Source organism: Elephantulus edwardii, unplaced genomic scaffold, assembly GCF_000299155.1.
Source record: "Elephantulus edwardii isolate Elephantulus edwardi_28Jun2011 unplaced genomic scaffold, EleEdw1.0 scaffold00110, whole genome shotgun sequence".
NCBI classification, from domain to species: domain Eukaryota; kingdom Metazoa; phylum Chordata; class Mammalia; order Macroscelidea; family Macroscelididae; genus Elephantulus; species Elephantulus edwardii.
Window position 1 is genome coordinate 873,824 of NW_006399860.1, and position 24,533 is coordinate 898,356.

The window sequence follows — 24,533 nt, forward strand, 5'->3', positions numbered from 1 at the left end:
CAGGCATTCAAGGCACAGGGTGCCGCTGGTCTTGTTACACCTGGCTGATGATCTCTCCATTCTCAGGTAGGAAGACTTGCATAGGGACCCCCTCAGGAGATCTCCGGAGCACACACACGGCGGGCACCTGCCAGGCCAGGAAGAAAGAAAAGAAAAGAGGAGTGAGCGAACCAGGGCAAGGTCCAGACCAGCGTGGCACCAGCTTCCAGTTCCTTTAGGCGGCTGTTCCGCACCAGCACCAGCTCCAACCTCAGCCTCTGCCCTCCCAACCAGAGATCGCCCTTTCTCCTTCTTTCACTCCATGTTCCTTTAGGGTGTGGCAAGCATCCTGACCTTGTCCTTCACCCCCTTTGCTGAACTCTCTTCTCGTCACCCTCCCTGTTTGGCAGGCTGGAAGGTGCTGGGCCTGGGCCAAGGGCAGGTCTAAGCTGGAATGAAGGGAAAGCATGTCAGCTGGAGGGTGCAGTCTGGGACCGGGGCCAGGCTTGCTGTCAGGCCCAGGATACCAGCTACATATCCAAGACCTGGTGGGAGGGGGGAGAAATGCGCAGCTGGCTAGACCTGCTGGGATTACTGGGTCTCAAAGGAGCAGCCTGTTGGTAACTTCTGGAGCACGTCCTTTGCAGAACCCTCCGTACCAGGGAGAAAGAATAAAGAGAGGATTCATGGGTCTTAAGTCTTCTTCCCGAATGAAGAAAACTGGGCACACAGAAACCCAGGTGGCTGCCCTTCACATCAGGGTACGCTTCCTCTCTGCTACCCACCAGCCCAGAGCCTGGCTTCTGGGGCCCTGGATGATGAGAACATTGCTTATCCAGCACTGGCACTGCTCCAAGCATTAACTCACTTAAACCTATCAGAAGCCCTATGAGATAGGCACAGGCATATATAATGCTCTTTGCACATACTATAGTGTTGCTGTTATAAGCTGCTGAGTTGGAACCAACCCTCTAGCAGGTTTTCAAAGGCTGTAAATCACACAGGAGGAGATCATCCATCATTCTCCTGCGAAGCAGGATTCGAACGGCATGCCTTTAGGATTGCAGCACAGCCTTGTACCAATAGGCTACCAGAGCTCCCTCCGGCTGATACTATGGGTGGATGGTTTACTTTTGTTTTTTTAAAGTGAAGGCTTGTGGCAATCCTGTGTCAAGCAAAAGAACTCTATCAGTGCCATTTTCCAACAGCACATGCTCACTTCCTGTCCCTGTGGCACATTCTGGTAATTCTCACAATATTCCAAACTTTTCCAGAATGCAAATTGCACAGTGAATAGAGTCTAACGTAAGTACAAATTTTCTATGCATAGGGAAACTAAAAAAAAAAAAAAGTGTGTGCCTTGCTTTATTGCACTATTCACTTTACAGCTGTGTTCTGGAAGGTAATGTGCAGTATCTCCAAAGTCTGCCTGCATTTTATTGGCCTGTTTTATAGAAAGGTAAACAGAGGCTCAGGGAAAGTTGCATAATCATACAGCTTGTATGTCATAGGACTGGGATTTGAGGGCTTGTGCAATTGGTCATTTTGCAACTTGCTTTTCAAGGTGGGGGCATATCACCTTGGAGGAAGTCAGCATTCTCGGGTCCCCTTTCTGTCATTTCCACCCTCTCTCACTTTAGTTTGAGCCCTCAAACATTCCGAAAATCTGGGAGTTAGTTTGAGATACTAAATTTGGATTGGGCTCCAGACTACAGGCAGAGGTTTATCGGCTTTGTGGATTATCTGGGGAGCCATGAGAAGGAAAAATATCTCAGCTATCTGCAAGGATCATCTCTAGCAGCATACACGGATGTGCTCAGGGCTAGACACAGCAAGCAAAATTAAGAGGCGCCTCGGGGAGTCAGAGAGCCTCCCAAAGCCAAGAGGAAATGATTTTTCGCCTGTTCCTCCAAACTGGGGATTACCCGGCCATGAGGCTGCAGGCATTGCATCTCGCTAACCCTGGACCTGCTGGAATCACAGCCCTCCCAACAACTAGCCCAGGCCCTCCCACACCCGGGTGTGTCTCCAGAGCAGCTCTACCTGTGCCCGTTGTCCGGGGGTTCGCGGGAAGACCTCTCTTCCTGGGGGCAGGCTCCGGACTCGGAAGGCCCCTTGCCGGTCCAGTGAATGCGGGCGAGTGCTCCGCTGGCGTGCGCGCTCATGCCAGCATCTGAGCTCCTCGGAAACGGCCGCCTTGCTGAGTCCCCGGCCTGCAGGGTTGTCCTTCAGGGAGGGCGTGCGCACGATGCGGCTGTGGGTGGGCACCAGGCGCTGGTAGCGCAAGGGTGCCCCCTCTTCTGCATAAGCCGCAGGGCACAGCTCCCAATTGACAGGTGGCTGGGGGCTCTCTGCCACCATCACATAGCGCCCTGGTGCCACAGGGAAGTAGCCCGGGGGCAACAGTAGCTGGGGGTAGTGAGTGACCAGCTCTCTTCCGCCAGGTGGTCCCCAGGCCCCACGGTGGCGAAGGGGCTCAGGTGAGGAAAGAGGCCGCAGGAAGGAGATGTCAGGGCTGCTGCTGCCGGGTGAGGTGGGGTGCGAGATGCTGGAGATGTCGGAGCCACTGTCTTCGGAGCAGGAGTGGTAGGCAGAGGGCAGCAGAGGGGGCTTGGCGGCGGGGAAGCAGGAGTCAGGGACAGTCACCGTGTAGTGAGTGGGGCGGCGGCGGGGAAAGGCGCTGCGGCCTCGGCCCTCCAGCCCGGAGCGGAAGGAATCCACCCTGAGGGGGCAAGAGAGACTCTGAGTCAGGGAGACAACACGCAGTGCTTGGAGGGGATGCCATTAAGCACGTGAGGCAAGAGGAGACCACCACACTGCACACATGGATAAACCTTCAGGCAAATATTCCCCCAAATAACCTTTAGGCCCAATGTAGAGATTCCACACACCCCAACACTGCAAGGAGTCTGGGTAATGCAGAGTGTTTGCTAATTGAAAGGGTGGAGGTTTGAGTCTACCTAGAGGTATATTGGAAGAAAGGCCTGGCAATCCATTTTAAAAAAGCCAGCCATTAGAAATCTTACGGAGCTCCCAGAGGTGCACGGTTCAAATCCACCAGATGCTCTGCTGAAGAAGGAGGAACAATCGCCTCCTGTATCAGTCAGATTCAATTTGACGGTACACACACACACACACACACACACACACACACTCAAAATCCTATGGAGCACACTTCTCTGACACTATAGCTGCTAGAGTCAGAGTCAACTCAACAATTGGTACAGACAGCCTCAAGTATCACTGTTTCACTCACATAATCATTTGGATACTGTTGTTGTTGTTATGTGCCGTTGAGTCGTTTGCGACTCATAGCGACCCTATGTACAACAGCTCTAAACCGTGCTCTATTTTGTGGCAACCTCATTGTCTCTGACACACCTGCTCCCACTGCCCCAATCACTGAATCAATCTATCATCAAGGATCTTCCCCTCCTGCACTGTCCCTCCACTCTCCCAAGCATGATGTCCCTCTCCAAGGACTGGTACCTCCTTGCAAGAGGCCCAAAGTATGTCAGACAGAGCTTCCGAATCCTTGCCTCCAAGGAGAAGCACAGCTGCACCCTCTCCAGGACAGACCTGTTTGTTCTCCTAGCAGTCCATGGTATATTCAACGTTCTTCTCTAGCACCACAGCTCAAAGGCATCAATTCTCTTTCTATCATCCCTAGTCACTGTCCAGCTCTCTGATGCATAGCACGCAATTGCAAAGACTATAGCCCGGATCAGGCACACCTTAGTCTTCAGCCTGATGTTGTTGCTCTTCAGTACTCTGGAGAGGTCTCTGACAGCTGATTTTCTCTGCAGGCTAAATAAATGTCATGTCATTCTAGCCACTTTAGGTACATTATATGTCCAGTTATCAGAAGAAGAATCAATGCCTTTGAACTGTGTTGTTGGACAAAAGTAGTAAACATCCCAGGGATTGCCAAAAGAACAAATAAATGTGTCTTGGAAAGGGTGCAGCCAGAGTGCCCCTTAAAGGAAAAGGTGATAAAGCTTTACCTCACATACTTGCAGCATATCGCAAGAGGTTATTCCTTGGAGAGGAACATGACGCTTGGAAAGGTAGAGGGTCAGTGAAGGAGACTAAGACCCCCAACTAGGTGGACTGACGCAGTGACTGCCACAGTGGGGTCTAGTGTGTCAGGAAGTGTGAAGATGGCACAGGATAGGACAGGGTTTAGATCTGTTGTTCATAGGGTCACTATGGGTCATACTCAACAGCACCTAACAACATATGTTCAGTGGAATTTCATGGACAGAATCTATTCAGGTAGACATGACCACATAAAGGCTGTATGCAATACACAGGGCAGCTGCACACCGGAGTGACTCTCCAAGAACCTTAAAACCGCCATAGTCTGTGAACCCACCTGTCATGGGCCGTGTTTGCCCAAAGGGGGAGTCCTTTTTTAATCTGTACAAAGGCACAGTGCTATCAAGGTGGGCCTGGCATGCAAATATAAAACTCTGTTCAGTCCAGTGAAGAATGACAAGTGCATTTAAGCTGACAGATGACCCTAGAGATGCCCTGATGGTGCCAGGGTGCCTGCACAGAGTGACTAAGTTACTCAGCCAGTCACATGGTATGTATATTGGCCTATCAATTGAAAGAGTGAATGGTCCATAATAAAAGACTTGTACACCTATCTATGAGTATAAGTGATCATGACAAGGTTAGGACACTTGAATCAAATCACACAAAACAAACTGGGGTCTCTAGAAGAAAATGGCTTGCTTCACCAACAACTTGCCTTTGCCATTTTATTTATTCAGAGATGCTCTGAGAAAGCATTCTAAGTAAGGTAAAGCCATGGTGTTGGGAAGTCCCACCTGTTCTTCATCCTGCCCACCACCTTCCAGCAGTAAGCTTTGGATCCTGGGCCCTCCCTCTAACTCCACATCTCCAAGGTGGCCATCTCTTACCTCAGAGACTGTGACTGGCCCCTCCTGCCCTGCATCTCGGGAGTGGCCGGGGCACTGGTGCGGCCCTGCCGCTGACCAGGGACGCCGCGGACGGGAACCAGATGGAAGACGGGTGGCTCTGGCAGCCACAGGGCGGATGTGTTAGGCCCATCTTGCGGTGTGCTGGCAGGGCTGCTGCAGAGAGTGGGGACAGGTCAGAGGCAGATAGGCAGAGAAAATGCGGGCACAGTGAAAAGAGGCCCCAAATTAGTGGTGCAAAGTGCCAGCATTCTTGGAGAGCTACCAAGTTCACACACCCACCATCATACATCAGAGAAGAGGACTGGTTTCTCCTGCCTCTCTCCCTTATCCATCGCTCAGCTCTCCATCCCATCCCACCTCCACCCTGTCCCCAACACTATCCTCCACTCCCTCCACCCTGTCCCCAACACTATCCTCCACTCCTAGCCCCCCCACCCCATCCCCCAGCACTGACCTAGACTCGCTACTGGGCTCAGAAGTCTTCCTGGACTTCTCGTAGGGGTGGTCCAGACTGGTCTCCTTCCAGGGGCTGTTCTGGATGGGTGCTCGATCCAGGCCCTCAGTCTCAGGTCCTCCTGTCTGCAGCCCCTCAAGACTTTGGGGTGGGGGCGGCCGGGAAGAAGAGGCCGAAGCCGCTTGGGGTGGTTTTGACACTTGGGATTCCTCTGCAAGAGTAAAAGAAATCTGGTGAGGACAGTGGGTGGGGGAACCGGCCCAGCAGGAACCTAGCAGCTTGGATCTGGTCCTCCTTCCCACAACTGACTCTCCCCACTGCTCCACATACTCAAAAACTGTTTCTTCTCTGTTGGGGCTTTCTCCTCACACTGCTACTTATTTAAGGCTGCTTCCTTCAAGAAGCCTCCCCAGACTGCCCCTTCTTGGCTTGCTTGGCTCCCCTGTAACCTCGGCCTCTGCTGTCACATCTACAGTGAGCATTCTGATTACTCATTTTTATTGTTCCAGCCATGCCCAGGTGCCCTATTTCCTTATTGACCTGGCACTCCCACAGACACACTTAGCCACCTTCTTGGCTCATTTCAGCATTTACAAACTTGTTTTTAATCTCTGGACTTGTGTTTCCTCCCCTAATGCCACCCTCTTTTCACATAGCTAGCCTCTGGAGGGCAGTCACCCTGGCCAGCTCACTTTTTAGCTCTGACCAGGACATCTTCAAACAAAGCCTCTGGGTGGAGGCACCAGGGTGAAGGCAGGAACATCTGGTGCTCATGGGTTCTACCAGAATTCATCATTCTCTGACATCAAAGCTATTTTCACTTCTAAAATAGGAAACCTACTGTCACTGTGTTGATTCTGACTCACAGCAACCCTAGAGGACAGAGTAGAACTGCCCATCCAACAGCTGGTGGATTTGAATCTCGCATTGTTTGGTTTTATCACCCTGAGCCTTAACCTATCTTGTCACCAGCATATTCCCCACCCTCAACTGAGGACATCAAACAGCTCACAGAACTCAACTTCGGCTCTAAGCTGTGAACATGACCGCTGGACCTACCTGCCTTCGTCACTTCTCTGACTGCTAACTCATCTATCCCCATCCAAAGTCTCAGAAGTTAAGTCCGGCCAAGACCTGGCGGAAGGTGCCCGGTCCTGCCAATAAGCCCCAGACAGCCCCACTCACCTTCTTCCAGCAGCAGCCCGTCCGACAGGGAACTGTCATTGGAGACACTGAGTTCTGAGAAAGTCACAGGGGAGAGAAGAAAAGTAGGTGAAGGACTACTTCATAGACATGGGCAGCCAGCAACACCGAGCATCCCAGGCCTGATCCTCACCCCATGACACTAACTGAGCATATCAACTATGAAAGCAAAGATGAGGAAAATGAATACCCCTGTGACATAAGGAGTTCTAGCGGGGTAGTGCATAACCTATCAGCCTGTAAACCAAAAGGTCATAAGTTTGAATCCATCAGTAGTTCCTGGGCGGGGGGGAGAGGTAGGCCATCTCCTCCCATACAGATTTACCACCTCAGAAATCCAATGGAGGGTCCTTATGTGTCAGAACTGACCAGATGACAACGGGTTTGGTGGGTAGTGCAAACAGTTAAGCAATTCACTAATAACTCAAAGTGGGCTGTGTAAATCACCCAGGGGCACTGCAGAGAAAGATCTGGAAATCTAAAAAAAATCTTGTGAAGCATTTCTTCTCTACCCTGGACAAGGTCATCATGATTCAGAACCCACTCAGCTGGAGCTGATTAATTTTATTGGGTATTATCACCTCCACATAACAGCTGAGGAAATTAAGGCTCGGAGGAGTTAAGTAATTTGGCCTACGCCAATCAAAAAGTGATAGAGTTAGAATTTACACCGAGAAAGTATGACTACCAGGTTTGTGTTCTTAACCAATACCCTTTACTGGATCTCCTGTTAAAATCTACCCAGAAAATTCCACGAAAAGTAAATCCAGTTACCCTGGAATCCTCTACATAGGGATTAGCAAACTATGATCTATAGACCAAATCCAATTCACCAGCTGTTTTTATAAACTTTTGTTATAACACAGCTATCGCTTGTTTTCACCATGCCTAGTTGCTTTCACACTATAATTTTCACATCTCTTTCACTGCCATCAAATAGGAACCAACTCATAGTGACCCTCCAGCAGGTTTCTAAGGCTGTAAATCACACAAGAGATTGCTCATCTTTCTCCCTTGAAGCTTCTGGTAGATTTAAACTGCCAGAGAGTTCTGGCCTTGGAGTTAGCAGTGCAACACTCTACAAACTACCCATCAAAGCTCCCCCTTGTCATACACTCAAGTCACGCTATCAAATCGGAACTAACTCATAGCTGACCTTCTGGTGGGTTTCTGAGGCTGTAAATCACATGGGAGGCTACTTACTGCCCCTCGAGTTGCTGGTGGAATCAAACTGCCCGAGAGACATGGCCTTTGGATTCGCAGATCTGCAACTCCCTCAAGACTACATCACCAGAGCTCGCTAATTTTCCATAGCATTTAGAAATTGCACCAGAGATTTTCTAGCTCACAAGTCTGAGTCATTTACTCTCTGGCCCTTTACAGAAAGCTTTGCCAATCCCTGCTCTACATCTTTAATGAGATAAAGACTTTCCCAAAGCTGTTTGTACATCTTGTAAGGCACACTGCACATGGAACTGGGCCTGATTCCATCCAACCCAGTGACCAGTTAGGCTATGCTCGACTCTTTTGCTGTGAGATTCAGATGAGGAGACATCCTCTCCTTGGATACTAGTTCCCTGCCTCTGGCCTTTTACAGAATCCAGAGAGTGGATTTTTATTTTTGCAGATATCAAGCTATAGACCTTGTGGAACTGTTTCTAACATGGCCCAGTAACAGGGCCTATGTAAGAGTCATGTGTGTCTAATACATGGTCAGGGAAGAAAGATATCATTCCTATCATCTCTAATCTTCATAAGAACAAACAGTTTTATAAGCCAACAAGGGGGTACCAAAAGACAGGCATCTGGGGACACTGTCTTTAAGGAGGCTAGGAGTAAGTGGGCATATCTGTTAGCAAGCCAAGCACAAGTGGCTCCTGAGGGCTTCTCACAGTCTCAGGTCTTCCAGAGATAGCCGAGGGGACTTGGGAGCTGGCCCCAAGGCCCCACCCTGCCCTATCTCAGCCACCCATGGCTCTGGGTCCACTGGGACTCTCTCATAGGAGGACACTCAGGCTGAGGGGTAACTACAGAAGTCATTCTCTAAGCTGTCCAATGTGGCAGCTACCACCCGCATGTGATTAACTTAAAAGTTAACATCTGAAACATTCCACCTCTCAACTATAAGAAACCTGGTGGTGCAATGATTAAGCAGCACTCAGATGTGAATCAAAAGGTCAGAAGTCTGAACCCCCCAGCAAAGCCTCAGGAGAAAGAGGCGGCAAACTGCTTCTACAAAGAGTGTAGCCTTGGAAGCCCCAGAGGGCAGTCCTACTCTGTCCCATGGAGTCAGTCTGGGGCAGGATTCAATTTGACAACAATGAGTTAGGTTGGGGTTAAGTCATGCTAATTCTCATTGCTGTTAAATCAGAACCAACTCAGAGCTAACACTCCATTGGGTTTTCTGAGGCTCTAAATCGCATGAGAGGAGATTGTCTATCGTTACCCCCACAGAGCAAAGCTGCTGATGGATTTGAACCACTAGAGAGGTGTGGCCTTTGGGTTGGCAGCCCATCTCCCTGCTGACTACACCACCAGAGCTCTGTTATACCCGGCACATTTCGAGTGCTAAAGAGCCACATGTGCTCAGGGGCTACTCTATGGGACAGCACAGTACATTTCCACCATCACCAAAAGTCAACAAGATAGCATCACTGAAGGCTGACCCTGTCAATCAATGGCTGCTGACTGAGTATCTATCACAAGACGAGAGTATTCTGGGGGCAGCTCCTGCAGAATCAAGTCAGCGAATTATAGGGAAGCACCTGACTGCTTGCTGGCCCTGTAGAGGACTGGCTAATTACCCTTAACTGCCATAATTACTTTCTTAAATTGAAAAACCTTTGTATGGAGATTGTGGGAGGAGGAGGGGCTAGGAAGGTTTTTTGTTTATTTGATTTATGTTTGTGTTTTTTTTCTTTTCATTCAAAACACCTTTTGGCTACTAACTAATTATTAATCCCTCTCTATTTGCTCCTTTCTAGAAGAGCCCAACTGGGCAGAAGAGCTACCTAACAGGAATTACTTGCCCAGGACTGCCTCCCTCTGTGCTTCAAGGGCAGGAAGTTAGAACCAGAGTTTGGAGCCATTGTCAAGAACTGACCCTAACTCTAGAGGGAATAGTGTCTTCACTGCCCATCTGGAGGGAGAAAGTTAGTGGCTTCACTAGGTTTTTTCCCTCCACATCCCTAACTTCACCTAGGCTGCAGTCCCTAGGACAGGTTTCAGAACTTGGCCATCTGCCTCCCACACAGGGTTAAACAGAAACAACCACATCTTGGCCCCAAGCGTGTCCTGGCCCGTTCCTCACTCCCAGCAAGAGGCACCACCAGTTGTAATCACGGCAGCAGAGTGATAACCCTCACCTATGCCACCCCAGCCGTGGGCAGCTGCTCCCAGGAACCACCAACACCCGTGGGCAGAGGCGGTTTCTAGGCAGTGTGGAGCTGCAGGGGACAGCAGAAAAAGCTGGGACCAACTGGGACAGGTGCTTCTACCACGGTGGTGTTCACTACCCCGTGAGCACCTACAAGCATGCAGTCCTTTAGCTCTTAAGGACCCCCCATGCTCACATGAGTAGCTGACTATCAAGGCAAAGTCAAGTTCCAGGGACCCTGCTGGGATGAAGAATGAATGGAGAAGTTCTTGCCCACTGGCTCTTTGGAAGCCCAGAAGTGGGGTCCTGTGGGGAGCTGAGGCCAGACCTACCGGGACCAGAGAGAAATGTGGACACCTAAGCCGTGTTCCATGTTTAATGGGTCAGCTGCCACATGGCGCATCTCCTCCCCTACACTCTTGGCTGCTGAAGAGGACGTGGGAAACATTCACCACACCCTCTCTACCCTATGTTAGAGGTGCTGATGGGAGTGGGAACCACTGAGAGACCTGTGCTGGGAGATAACCACTTGCCCAGCGGTGGGCCTTGGGACAGGACAACCAGGAAGGGCCTCCGGGCATCCTACTCTACTATTCGCGGAGAGAAGAGCTGCCTTGGCAAAAAGCCAGCCAGACATGCAGGGCTGGGAGCCTGAGTGTGTGGGAGAAACAGGCAACTCTCTGAGTCCAGCCTCTGAATCCAGTACTGCCCTAGGAACCAGCTCCTGACCTCTTCCCTCACCTCTGTGACAGTTTCTAACGTCAGCAGATACAGTCCAAAGGCCTGGAGCCCAGCGTGAGACCTGGGGTGGGAGGGGCTGGTAGTCCCAACCAGGCAAGTTGTGTTTAAGTGAACAGACAGAAAACCATTCAGACCTAAGGGCAAAGAACCACCTGTTGGAAGGTAGCCTAGGGGGACTCACTGATTCACCTGACTAGCCCTGGGAGTGGACAACTTACTTAGTGTCCCACAGACATCCCTCCAGGCCAGGTGTTCAGTAACCAAACTACAGGTATAATGAGGACAGCGAAGACAGAATGGAAGGATTCTACTTTAGACTGAAGTACTGCTAGATGCTTAGCCATGGTAGGATGGTGATGCTGGATTTCAAACAAATCCCCACAAGGATGGTTAAGCGCTCCATCCACCCCTCACCAGAAACAACGCAGACATTAATGTACAGAGCAGTGGTTGGGTCCAGAGTTGCCTCCCTCAGACCAGGGCCAAGGCCACCACCTCAGAGCCCCAGATTCACACTACTCAGATCCAGACATGCCATCACTCTCTCTGAAGGTCCTGGCTCTGCATCAGCTGGGGAATTGCTTTCCACTAGGAGACTCTTGAAGGCAGTGGGTTTAGGGAGGATGGAGCAGAAAGAAGGGACATGGGAGAGAGGATCTATCAGGATGGAGAACCCAAGGCAAAGGCTCGCTGGGATTGCAAAGGGTATATTACAGTGTAAGATCTAGGGAGAGCCAGGTGTCCCTGAGTGGTGCAAACAGGTAAAGCGCGCGGTTCCTAACGGAAAAGTTGGAAGTTCCAGACCACTCAGAGGCATTTAGAAAGAAAAGTCTGGTGTCTACTGCTGAGAAATCAGTCGTATTTCTACTTTGCCGCCTACGAGGTCAACATGAGTCAGTCTCGACTCAACAGCAATGCTTCTAAGTAGGCCCAGAAAGCAGGTTAATCTAGCTGGAACCGACTCAACCATTGAATGCAGTGTTGGGCATGGCTGGCGGTGCTAAGCAAATGTAAACAAAGTAGACGGGAGTCAGGCTGCGTGCCAGCAGGTGGAAGCCCACCCGAGGCCTGTGGACGGGCTCACCTCGGCCCAGCGGCAGCGCGGCGGGGGCGGGCGGGCCGCTGTTGCGCCTCTGCTCGCCGACGCAGCGCTCCAGCTCGCGGAGCTTCTTCTCCTCCTGCAGCATGGCGTGCTTCCGCTGCCGGCGCGCCTGCCGGCTCAGGTTGTCCTCCAGGCACAGCTGCCGCGCAGCCTCGGCGATCTGCAGCTGCAGGGCCAGCTCCCGCTCCAGGCTGCTCAGGGGGTCCTGAGAGGGGGGGGAGTTGGAATGAGGCCTGGGCGAGGCGCTGGGCTCCGGGAGCAGGGGTGGGGGGACGGGACACTGGGGAACAGCCCTGACCTGTTGCTCAAGGGTCAGTTACTTAAGGAGGACACAGAAGTATCTGTGAAACAGGACGACAGGTGGAGTGGTAGGAGGTGCCCCAAAGCAAACCTGAGCCACCTCCATCAGCCTGAAAAGCAGGCATGGGAACCTGGCCACCACCCTGCCCACAGCAGAGCCAGGCAGGGCAGGATCAAAGTGGAGCACTTTCACTCCTGACCCCAAAAAGGCAGGGCAGGTAAGGAGAGTGGCTGCCCATAGGAACTGGCGCCATCCGTAAGGCCAAGCTGCCTCCACCTGCTTGCTTCTATGCTGAGAGGAGAGAACAGCCCTAGGGCCAGAGTAACCTGTCAGGACAGGCCATCGTCTCTCAGGATTGGTGGCTGCAGCTCTTAACTGAGCTTCTGCCCACTGGGAACCAAACCCAATGTCCCCAGTGGATAGAAGGTTCTGGGCAAAGTGCCACCCCCCAACTGGGGAGTCAGTGTCTGGGTGATGGACCTTTTGGGGAATGAGGAATGAGGAACAGTAATGTATCTTCGGGGAATGAGGAATGATGACGGCTTCCTTTAGGCCTCACCTCTCGGTGCAAGGCCCGCTCATCCAGTTTGTAAGCAGCTCCAATCCTACGACGGACCTTAGGGGGCTTCTCTCCTGGTTTGAGGGGATATTCTGCTGGTAAGGTGCCCGTCAGCTCCTGGAGCGGAAGCAGGATCAAGTCAGGACTTTCTCCACCATCCCAAGCCCTCAGCCCACTGGCCTCAACATCATAAAGAAAGAGGCTTGTCTCCAAAGAGCTTGGTACATAGTATTGGGCTGGTGGCACTGCTGCCCCTCCTCCACCCGCTCCTGTCACCCATGGCTGGTTCAGTCATCCTCGGGGCGCCCTGTGAATTCTCATTGCTAAGCAGTCTCCCCTTTCCTTCAACCTTCTCCCACTCACCTCTTACAGAGAGCTATTGTTGTTGTTGGGTGCTGCTGAGTCAATTCCGACTCATCCAACCCAGGAGACAGAGGAGAACTGTCCCCTAGGGCCCTCTTGGCTATAAACTTCATGGAAGCAAATTGCCAGGGCTTGCTTTCTCCCGTGGCACCACTGGGTGGGTTCAAACCACCACCAGCCTTCTGGTTAGCTAAATGCTTAACCATTGCACTACCAAAGGTCCTTCAACAGAGAGCTATGGCATCTATATTTACTCTGTCCTTCTTTCCCTATACTAGCTCTCCTCCCCTAACTCACTCTCCTCCTCTCCGGTCCTGTCCTGTGTCCCAGGTCACAGAGCCACACACGTAGATAGCCTCTGTACTGTACTGTACTGTACTGTACTGGTGTACTTATGTACCCTGGTCTGATTCCCTCAGGACAGGGAAGGCCTCAGCCCTAACATCCTCAGAGGTGCAGTGACCCCAGTTTGTGTGTGCCTGCTGAAGCTCTCACCGCCTCCCTGAGGCAGAGTCTCCTCAGCTCCTCCAGGCAGGCCTCCAGCCGCTCCTCCAGTGCTTGCTGCTGCTTCCGCACCGCATTGGTCAGCTCCTTGTGGGCCAGCTCCTTGTGGGCCAGCTCTTTGGTCCTGGAGACAGGGCTGTCAGGGCCTGGGAAGAGCAGTGGAAACAATACCCTCAGGGAGGCCAAGGCAGGAGAACATCTCACAGGTACTTCTTAACAATCCCACACACAAGCACATACTCACTCTCATGCTTGCCCTGGGTCAGAACCATAGAACACCAATTTTCCTGGTGGTCCAAGGTATCAACATTACAGGTTTGAGGAACAGGTTGCCAGTGGGGAGAAAGGCCTGAAGGGTCTCTTCAGCATCTCAACCAGCTATCTCACTTCTCCCACAACTGTGTTTTGTGTGTGTCTTGCTCTCATATTTCTGATTTTCTCTCTTTCATTGTCTTTGTCTCTGTCTTTCTCTTCCTGTCTCTCTCAATCTATCTGTAGACACACACATACGCCTCTTCCCTCTTATCCTGCCAAGGATATATGAGAACAGGCCCATCATCTCAACCAGAGAGGAGACGGGAGCTTTACACAGGCCAGATAAGACTTTTCAGCACTAAGTAGAAATGGAGTCGACAGCAATCAGTTTGCTAACTACTGGGCCTGAGGTAAAAAAATTCCAGACACAGTCTGAACTCCAGACCTCAGGGAAGACAAATCACTAGTCCTGTAAATTCTTATCCTTCCAGCATCTCCACTACCTCCAATAAGCCTCCCTCTTCTGCCATTCCACCTACCCTTCCCCATCCCGTCTGAGGCCAGAGGGGCTCAGGAAGTCAGCACTCGGGCATTCCCCAACCACTTACCTGACTGCAGGATGATGCCACTGTCCGTGTCGCTGACCTCATCCTTACTCTCCATGGTGGATTTCCGGGAGGGGGCAGCAGACAGAAAATGGTGATGTGGCTCCCAGTCTGGACCAGGTCGTGCAAGTGTAGGTCGCCTGGACTTCTCCCAGCTTTTAGAGAACAGTCACCATTAAAAAAAAAAAAAATCCATGTTAGACCCTGTGCTCCAAACAGAGCTTGGGAATTAGATGTGTGGGGGCAGGGGGAGTGGAAGTGAAGGGGAGTTTCCAGGAGTGTATGGGGTGTGGCCTATTGCCAGCTTGGTGAGCTGTAGACTTCCTCATCCCAAATCCTGCTCTTATCAGGACCTGACCCAACCCAGCCCATCACCCCCAATAGCCTTGCTTCCAAGATAAAAGCTTTGAGACTCAAGTCCTGTAATGCATGTGACAGCACAAGTGGACTGTATTCCTAGTTGGAGAACCTGACACATGAGACATCCTGTGCCCCAGTGGGTGAGGGCTCCTGAGACATGACTGGGCTCAAGGACGACAGCAAAGGCCTGGTCTGGACCTCCTAACTCAGGATGCCTTGCTCTCCGGACCAAATGGTTCACCTTCTGAAGCCAGGAACAGTGGCATTCCAGAGAGCCATCCCCAGAACTCAGACAGCTCCCCATTCACCAACTCTTACAAGGAGGCCCCTCAAAGGCAAGCAAGCAGCCTAGCTCCCCTACACTCCACAGGCAGTTGGGACCTGAGGGTGTATCATTACAGCAGAAACTGCCCAAGGACAAGGAAAGACTATAGACTCCTCTGTCTACTTCCCCGGGGCTTGAAGGTACTCGAGTGATAGGGGTACAACAGTCACAGTCGTGCCTTCACCTAGCCAGACAACAAAACCGCACCTGCCGCCCGCCCCTTCTCTCACAGAATCCCATCCATGCTCAGGGTCCCAGCTGATGGACGCCTGGCAGCTGCTTGGGGGAGCAGGCTGGGGAGGGGCGGGCGGAGCCAGGCAGGAGGGAGAGCCCAGCCACCTCCTCACTGAGTCAGCCCCATTGAGCAAGAGTCCAAAAGTCCTTCTGAGTTTCTGTCTGGAGTTTATCCTGCCTCTTCAGGAAACAGACCTCTGTGGGAGGGAAAGAGGGGGCTAGCTGGGGCTTCACCCCTCTGCTTTCAGCTAACAGGGGAGAACCATGGGTCTCAGATAAACTAGTCACAAAGCAAAGAGGAAAAGGGGACTGCGGTCAGCCAGGTCCCCAGAAGTGCCTGTGTGTGGAGGTGGAAAGAACAGCCCTGGCTGAGAATTTTTACAGACCTACAGAAACAACACAGCGCCATCAACAGCAAATTGTTGTTGTGGGCAATAACAATTTAAAACATAGTCTGAAAGTAATGTGCACTTTGAGCTTTGAGGATATCAATTCTGCAAGGAAGTCTAAATGAATAACAGAATTTTAAAAAAAAAATAAATGAAAGAAAAAAAGAAATGGTTTTATATGGAGCCTTTGTAAACATACCAGAGAGATTTGGCCTTATGCTATAGGAAGCTCACAGTACTTAGGGTGACCAGCTCCCCACCCCAGCGATAAGAACATAACAGAGAAGTAACTTGTTCACCCCTCCTCCAAACCTGCTGAGCCCAGAAGTCAGGGCCAAGGAAATAGATCAGTCTCAGGTAACAAGATGGCCCAGGTCTGGGGGGAAGGGGATGGCCATTAACCAACGGTCACACTTGCTAATTAATTATTAACCTCTAAGGTGTCGCTTGGAAAGTTGCAACAACTCAGGTCCTGCTTCTAAGGGGCTCCTTGCTTACAGCAGAGGAGAGGAGCCTCCCAGGGTCAGATGGGGGAAGATCTGGTCATATAACCCCGTTAGTACCCCACTCCTCACATATGACATCGCTTCCTCAGGGTGGCAAAACCCTTTCTTTTGAGAGTTGACGGGGAGACACTGTATGTGCAGTGGTCTCAGTTTGTTTCTGGATCTGGGGTGCTCCAGGGCAAAGAATACAGGCACCAAAATCTAGAAGTCAAGGTTGGAGTTCAGGGAAGTCAGCTCCCCTCTTTGAGCCCCCTCTTCTCAAATACACAATGACAACCAAACAGTGTCCTCAAGACATGACTGGGCTCTGGGATGACAGCAAAGGCCCCCTCCAGTTCCCTGGCCTGTGGACAAAATCCCCATAAATTGCTCATATACCCAACAAAGCTGGTCCTATTCAGTTGTAGGCGACCTGTCCCAGAGTCCAAGGGCCGCTGTCAGGCCCCACCCCCACCTAAGAGGGGAGAGCCTTCAACTCAGGTAAGGACCTCACCTCCTCAACACAGGAATCCCTCCTGAGCCTACCTTTCCCCTGAGGTAAGGGACACCTCAGCTCCGTTTACTGTCTGCCCTAGGACTGGGCCCTCAGAAGCAGCCCACCTGGATGAATACTGCCCCCAGAAAAGGAGGAAAAGGTAAACCAATGTACCTATCTTGAAGAGATCCACCCTCGCCAAAGATGTGCCCCCAAAGCCAAGTTCTGGACTTCTCTCTTCTAGCTCATCCCTGCCGGTGCCTTTCCCTGGGAGACCACAGAGACAGGCCTCTGGGCCTCTGTCCAGGTTGCTACATGCTTCTTATCACCTCTCTGTCCCAGTCACGAGCAGCCACAGTCCACGCTCCCCTGTATTCCCAGGCCAGCCTGCCCCTTAGCTCCAAAGACCACCCTGTCCATTTTCACCTGCTTCTGGGCTTTGGTCCAGTAGTCCGAAAACACTCCTACTCGTGGGTCAGGGGCCCAAAGGGTCACGCATGTTGCTTTGAGGTTTTTCTGGGCCACAGGCTGGCCTCCTTATGCTCTTGTTAGAGCAGTCTCATGCTCTCCACACTCTGATGGCTGCCCCTAGCCCGCCAGCCTGCCTGCCTGCCCCGCCCCGCAGTCCCTCCCAGGCTGCTGGGCCAGGAGAACCAGGTTACGAGTTATGACTTGAGTCAGAGGGAGGAGCAGGTGAGCAACTCCTTCCCTGAATTAATCCCACAGCGGCTGTGGCAGGCAGCTCCTGGGCCCCTGCACTTCCGGAGACTGAGAAGACAGAAGGGGGCGCCTCATGGAGGAACCCCAAGAAGTAGCAGGGATCATGCCCTCATAGCTCAGCCTGTGAGGTCCCCAAACACCCCATTGCTTTATTTTAGTCAGTTACTGCCTTCCACATACTTCAGTTTCCTTTCCAGGACTGGAGGTATGCAAAGACCCCAGATGCAAGGAGAATACCACCAGGGGAATACTCTGTCCTCTGGACATAGTGTAGAAACTTAGGCCAGGTAGCAACACCGGGCTCGGGGATCTGGAGAAGGCCAAGTTCTCTCTTTTATCCCAGACATTTCCCTCCAGGAGCAGCAACATTCAAACTTCCTCATTTAATGTTTACATAGCCTATGGGACACTAATTAGAGAACTAATTCCTCCACAGCAGGGCCACTATGACCCTAGGCGTTATTTAAGTCCCTAAACATGTAGGATCACAGACCAAAACAGAATAAATCAATAAGCCCTCAGGTCTCCTACCCACTTGGTTCTCTCTCAAGCAAAAATAAAAGAAGAATCCAGCCTATTTCACAGCGGGAGTGGCGGGGTTGAGGCTGCTGGTTAACCTGTCCCCAACAGACTTGGATGGGAGACACCCTGACCCTCAAGGCTTCATTCTACCACCTCTCTCTTAGCCCTTTCAAGCCCTCTTCACCCCAGCTTCACCTGCAGAGGTCCCACCCAAGAGGCTGGATCTCACCTCAGCAAGGCGCTGGGTTGTTTTCCAGCCCCCACCTCTAAAGGCCCCCACTTCCCAGCACTCAGACCTTTACTACCTCTAAGCGTCAGGGAAGAGCTCCTGTCAGTCTCCGCCTCTTTGCCAGCAGCCCCTCAACAAATTCACACACTCAGAGCACACCTTCGCATTCCTGTACACACCCTCTTTCCAAACAATGCTAGCCAGAGTCCTCCAGGTCGGTCACTTTAAGAACCCTTTCTTGTGACAGACACCAGCAGGGTCTCTCAAAGAAATAGCAGCTCTGCCCTTCCCCCAGCCCTCCACTCAGTATCATCCCTCTGCACCCTCCACCTCCCCTCTCGACCCCTGACGCCCCCCCCCCCCAGAGAGGCAATACCTAATTTCAGTGTCAGACTGAGGGGAGTTAAAACACTTTACCTCTTCTTAAGCTCCAGGGTGTACGGGGTGGGGGTGGTGGAAGTGTCTAGAATATTGCATAGTCCGCCTACTTTGAAATGTATGAGATAAAGTTGAGAACTAGTGAAAGAGTCATTTATGTTGAAATACAATTGTAAAAATAGAAAACCTCAAAACAACTATGAGATATCATCTCACCCCAGTCAGAATAGCAAAATTTAACAGAACAGCAAGCAACAAATGCTGGCAAGGTTGTGGAGAAACTGGAACCCTTATTCACTGGTGGTGGGAATGTAAAATGGTGCAACCACTGTGGAAGGCGGTATGGCGCTTTCTCAAAAAGTTGCAAATAGAGATACCATTTGACCCAGCAATTCCACTACTGGGAATATATCCCAAAGAGACCATAACTGACATCCAAGCAGATATATATGCACACCCATGTTTATCGCAGCTCTGTTCACAATAGCAAGGAGTTGGAAACAACCCAAGTGCCCATCAACAAACGAATGGATAGAGAAGCTGTGGTATATTCACACAATGGAATACTATGCTGCATTGAAAAACAAGGAACTCATTCAATATTATTCAAAATGGGTGAGCCTGGAGGACATTATGCTGAGTGAAATATCTCAGTCGCAAAAAGACAAATATTACATGGTGCCACTGCTGTAAAATGGGACTGATATCAGGGTGGGGGTAAGACTGAGAAAAACTGGATAAATTGTGTATACTGCACTGAAACAGATGAGGGACTGAATAATTTAGAAGCGATGTATGATAGGGTATTATAGTTATCACAAGAGTCCACAATTAAGGTTGCATAGTGGAATGTACTTGGGGTGGTGGGAGAGGTGTGGGGGGATTGTGTACCAGGGAGGGAGTCTTTCTTTTACTTTTGAAAGAGAGGGCAGGGGGAGAGGGCTGGGCAGGGAGAGAAGTGCAGCAATGAATGAATGAATGGAAATCCAAATTCTCTGTAAATGTTCATTAAAATTATTAAACAAAATAAAAATAAAATAGAAAACCATGATATGTCTGTATTAACATTAAATGAAATCTCGTTTTGAAGCTCCATCCCACATACTTTGGGTACATGGCCAGGAGGGACTTTGGAGTAGGACATCATGCTTGGAAGGGTAGAGGGACAGCACAGGAAAGACCCCGGAGGAGATGGATTGATAAAGTAACTAGGGCAATGGGAGCTGGTTTGTTAGAGTCAGTGAGACTAGCCCAGGACAGCAGAGTTGTTATACATAGGGTTGGCTATGACTGGCAGGTGACTTGACGGCACATACAACAACAGCAATGGATGTAGTAGCAACAGTCTGCCTCTTTCATTGCCAGTCAAGTTGGAACTCACTCATAGCTGACACTCCGGTACGTTTTCAGAGGCTATAAATGGCACAAGAGAGTACCTATTTTTTTCTTCCTTGCAGCAGCTAGTGGACTTTAACTACCTGCCTTTGGGTTGGCAGCACAATTCCTCACCCACTAGGCCATGAGAGATCCCCTCACAGCAATGGTAATGGCATTGACGCGGTAAGTGCAAATACTATTTCGAGATAGCTGCATATGTGATAGTAGTTATCTGTGATTTCTATTAGTGATAAATTCACAGGTACTATTAGGATTGCTGTGATATGTTTCTTTTCTGACTGAAGGCCAGACTGAAGGCCACGCTGAATTTCTGTTAAAATGAAAAAGATTTTTTTTTTTCTCTCACAGATACTTTGGTGCCCAGAGACGCATTAAAAAAGGAATCCCTGCTCATGGATAAGCCCATCTCAGAGTTCTGAGAAGTACATGCCCTCCTCGCTACTGGCAGGGTTTGTTTTGAAAAACTAGATTGTCATGCAAAAGTCAGTGTTCCGGGAACATGGAGGATGAGCATATCAGATCCTCCGCCCCACTTCAGAAAAGGGAAGATCACTACATCACAACCAGTACTGCTGTCACCGCACACATTGGCATTCATTCCTGCCAGACATACAACATCATTAATGTGCAAAATAATTGTGTAGTTGTTTTTTTTTTTTTCAGAAGACAAAATTGGCAAGTCTTTATTCAAAGAGAGATTTCTAGGTGTGTAACAATGCCACAAGTTAATAATGTTAAAATAACAACAAAAACCCCCAAACATCTGACCATGTGCTGCATTAAAAAAAAATAATAGTAATAATAAGAAAATAAAAATCTAAGGCAGCAAAGGAGACAAGAGACAACCAGAGTGAACCATCAGCCATCCAGAGTTGAGTATCTGTGAATTGCTGGGCGACAATGCAGTGAGTGTTAAACCAATGGGGCTGGAGATGTTGATTTGGCCAGATGCATGAACTCAATGAGGCACTTGAAGACAAAGAATTTGTGGGTATAACAGCCCAGCTGGACAGATGCAATTTCAAACCTGTCCTCCTATGTGAGGGCCAATGAAATAAAGGCATGTTGTCTGATATCCCTAAGCAATCGCCTCAGGTCCTGTGTCCTCACCTCTGCTACACCTGTAAAGAACACTGAAGACAAGATAGTCTCTGGAGTTCTAGAGTTTCAACCCTTTTCTCAAGCCTTTTTACAAAAGGAGACATAAGCGTCTTGGAGATTTTTTAAGGCATACAACAGTAATCTGGACATTTCTTCTTATGGCACTGATTTCATTTCTGAATTGATATCTCCTCCAGTTCCCTTCCCCTCAATCATGCCCTTTCAACCCTACATAGACATATTGGCATAGAATATCTCTAGGATATGATCTCTAACGGGATTTCCCAGCAGAAGAGATATTTTCCTTTGTCATCTTTAAGTAGCCACTTCACCACCAGTTTTATTTGAGGATATTCACTTTTCACTGGTAGTTTATTCAGGTAACTATATGTTTTGTCTTTTTGGATGGGGCAGTCAATGCCACTCTTACAACCATCAGACTCAGGAAAAGGAAAGGGAACGTCAACACCCAATATAATGCCATACACCGAGGCTGTGCTGTTTTGGGAATAAGTATTGCTTGTGAAGGTGGCATTGACACTGTAAGACTGTCCTTTGTGTAACTGGCATGGCTGGGTTGGGCATGGATTCACATTCACTTCCTTTACAACACCAACCACGGACCCGCAGTCCTTGAAATTCAAGGGCTCTGCTAGGGAAGCGGCATTGAGCACCAGGAACAGAAACGTGGCGACCAGGAAACACATTGCAGCCACGGAAGGTCGGAGTACGAGAGCCGAAAAAGTGGGTTCTAGGGTCACAAGCCCAAACTGCCGAGGTGGGGCCGGGGAGGAGCCCAGTCAGCTCGTGTAGTTGGTTTTTTAAACTATTTCCATACATATGAAATGTCTGATAACAAGCCAGTCAGTGAGTGAGGAGTAAGTATAACAGATGGTCAGGCTCACTGATTGCATTGATCTGGAATTCTCAAGGACCTTTACTCTCAAATTCACACCATTTCTCAACTAAGTAGAATCTGAAGAGGAGGGTTAAAACGGGGTTTGCAAACCAGCCTTCCAGCCTTTCTACCTAGAGGCTCCATTGGATCAAGCTAATGGCAAGGTCATCCAAGTGAATGCCAGGGAGGAAGTGGACATGCCAGAGCTGAGCTTGGGAATGGGGGTACCCCATTCAGGCTAAGGGTGAGGGAACTAATTTCCCATTATGGAGTTAGGCTGCCAAAAGGTACCCCTTGGGATCCACTAGTTGCTCTGCATCAGAGAGAGGAACATGAGAAGCTCCTGACATGCAATTTACAGCCTCTGAAAACCTGCTGGAGGGTCAGCTATGAGTTGGTTCCACTCCAGAGCAGGTAACAACGACCACACGGCCTGATCCCAAGACTACCAACTGCTGAGGACTGGAGGTTTCCTTGTACAAGAAATCTGGTCCCCAACCTTCCCTCAAGAGTTTCCATTTTCTAAGGAAGAGCCCTAAATCAGAAAATCCTTGCACAGACTTGCAATCTGATTTTTTTTTCTCTCTTTTAAATAAGTTCTTCCTTTCATTCTTCTGAGACATTGTTGTTGTTATGTGCCGTCGAGTCATTTATGACTCATAGCGACCCTGTGTATAACAGCCCTAAACCCTGCTCTATCCTATGCCAATCGAATTGCCTCTGACACACCCATCCCGATTACCCCAGTCACTGAATCAATCCACCTCATAGAGGGTCTTCCCCTCCTGCGCCGTCCCTCCACTCCACCCAGCATGATGTTCCTCTCCAAAGACCTGTCTCTCCTTGCAACATGTCCAAAGTATGTCTGACGAAGCCCCAGAATCTTTGCCTCCAAGGAGTAGCCTGGTTTAACCCTCTCTAGGATGAATTGTAAATTCTTGCATGCAAGAGGTCTGGTCCTGCCGCCATCTCCAGTCTCCACAGCACCCAGCAAAGAAAGTGCGGCACTTCCCAAATTTTGCTTAATGAACTAATCATTTGTCATGCAGCTGGAGCCAACCGTGAAGGGTACAAGATAAATAAGAAAAGAGGGTGGGGGGAAAGATGGGAAATGTCCCGGGACCCTCCAGCCGAGAGTGGGGGAGGTGATTGGGGTGGGGGTGCTGAGAGGGCAGTTCCTGGACTGGACGCTTGTCCCTGTCCACCGGCGAAGGTGTTTGCTACGGCCAAGCGATGGTGGAATGGGCTGGGTCTGGGAAACTCCATGCTAGCCTGGAATGCGCCCTGAAATCAGACTCGAGGCTTTCTTTAAAAAGCCCCTTTGTCCTGTCCACCCTGCTCCCCTCCCCCACCGCGCCCTCCACGTCCAGGCTGGCCTGAGACTTCGCTCCTTTTGTTTGGCGGCACTCAGGCTTTCCGGAACCTGGCCTGGGATCCACAGGCATGGAGAAGTTTGAAGGAGAAAGGTCGAGGAGTCAGAAATAGGCATTTTCTTTTTTTGCATAAGCTCTCAAAATTCTCACCACCTTGGTATAAATTCACCCCCTTCCTTGTAGAACCCTCTCCACTGGGGTTGAAGATCCTGGGCTGGGGGCTTGATTCTCGAGTCCACCCGTACTGGGTGCCCCTAAGTTTTCCCCTTACCTGTCCCATGGAGCGCTGGTGCAGCCCAAAAGGCCCCGCGCCCTCCGCTCCTGCCTCGCAGCTTCAGGACCTGTCTGCCCAGGCCAACTTCTCTCTGCCCCAGTCTTCCCCCGGCCCTCCCTCCCGGGAGGTATTTCATTTAACTTCGGCATTTGCAGCATCCCAAATGTTAAAGATCCCAAGACATCTGTCCCCTGGGGCATACCAAGCACCAGAGGAAAGAGGGGAAAGAGAGGAAAAGGGATTCGAAGTTCCGACCCCAGAGTCCCGGGGGGGACCGCACACCGAGACGGGAAGGTGCCAGCAGGGCTGGGTGTCTCGTGGGGAGCCTTGCTCGGGGGGGACGAGGGCCCCACTTGTCGCGCATTCGGACGCCGCAGTGGCCGGACCCCCCCTGCGCTGCCAGGTTCCGCAGCCTGGGCGGGAGGCGGCTCCGCTCGCGGTGCGAGTGCCCCTTTCATCCGCGCGCTCCAGCCTTGGCCCGGGACCATTCTCATTCCGGGAGACCCTTGGGTGAAGGCATGAAAGGAGCAGGGCCTAAGGGTGCCACGCCCCTCCCCTGAAGCCTCTGTTCCCTCCACATCCCTTTCTCCGGGCTGGTGGAGCTGGGACGCCCTCCCCTCCTCCAGCCCCAGCCAGCTCCTCTTCCTGGGGACTGGGGGGCTGACGGAACGAGAGAGCGAGCCCACCACAGTCCTGGTGGGCAACTCCTGTTACTTACCGCGAGCCCGTTTGCATGCTTTCATTCATTCACTCCCTCACATGCCTGCACTTCCCATTTGTTCAACACGCGCTTCCTGAGCACCTACTGGTGCCAAGCTCTATGAATGAGACTTCAAGTCCTTTCCCTGGAGAACGCCCCTATCTAGACAAGTAATCGAGCAGCAACTGTATCAGTGACAGAAGGGCTAGGATCCAGGACCGGAAAGCCGGAAAAAGCAAAACGGACCCAAGCTGAGGGAC

At 50.7% G+C, this 24,533-nt stretch overlaps 1 protein-coding gene and 1 pseudogene across 1 annotated transcript; both read right to left on the reverse strand.

Annotated features, from left to right (window-relative positions):
- Positions 1 to 34: 34 nt before the first annotated feature.
- Positions 35 to 23,773, reverse strand: LOC102844651 (chromosome unknown open reading frame, human C1orf106). Its single transcript, XM_006892091.1, has 10 exons — positions 23,571 to 23,773; positions 14,395 to 14,546; positions 13,523 to 13,677; positions 12,665 to 12,781; positions 11,787 to 12,009; positions 6,568 to 6,621; positions 5,383 to 5,593; positions 4,908 to 5,081; positions 2,023 to 2,701; positions 35 to 127 (listed from the first exon to the last, which is right to left on the reverse strand). The coding sequence occupies exons 1-10, from the start codon at positions 23,771 to 23,773 to the stop codon at positions 35 to 37; spliced, it is 2,061 nt and encodes a 686-aa protein (XP_006892153.1).
- Positions 21,286 to 21,735, reverse strand: LOC102844231 (annotated as a pseudogene).
- Positions 23,774 to 24,533: the final 760 nt, after the last annotated feature.

Coding starts and splice junctions, on each gene's coding strand:
- LOC102844651 (XM_006892091.1), bottom strand. CDS start 23,773: ATGCCCCAGGGGACAGATGTCTTGGGATCTTTAACATTTGGGATGCTG. Junction 14,547..23,570: donor ACCAGCGCTCCATGGGACAG/GTAAGGGGAAAA, acceptor GTTCTCTAAAAG/CTGGGAGAAGTCCAGGCGAC. Junction 128..2,022: donor CCCCCGGACAACGGGCACAG/GTAGAGCTGCTC, acceptor CTGGCCTGGCAG/GTGCCCGCCGTGTGTGTGCT.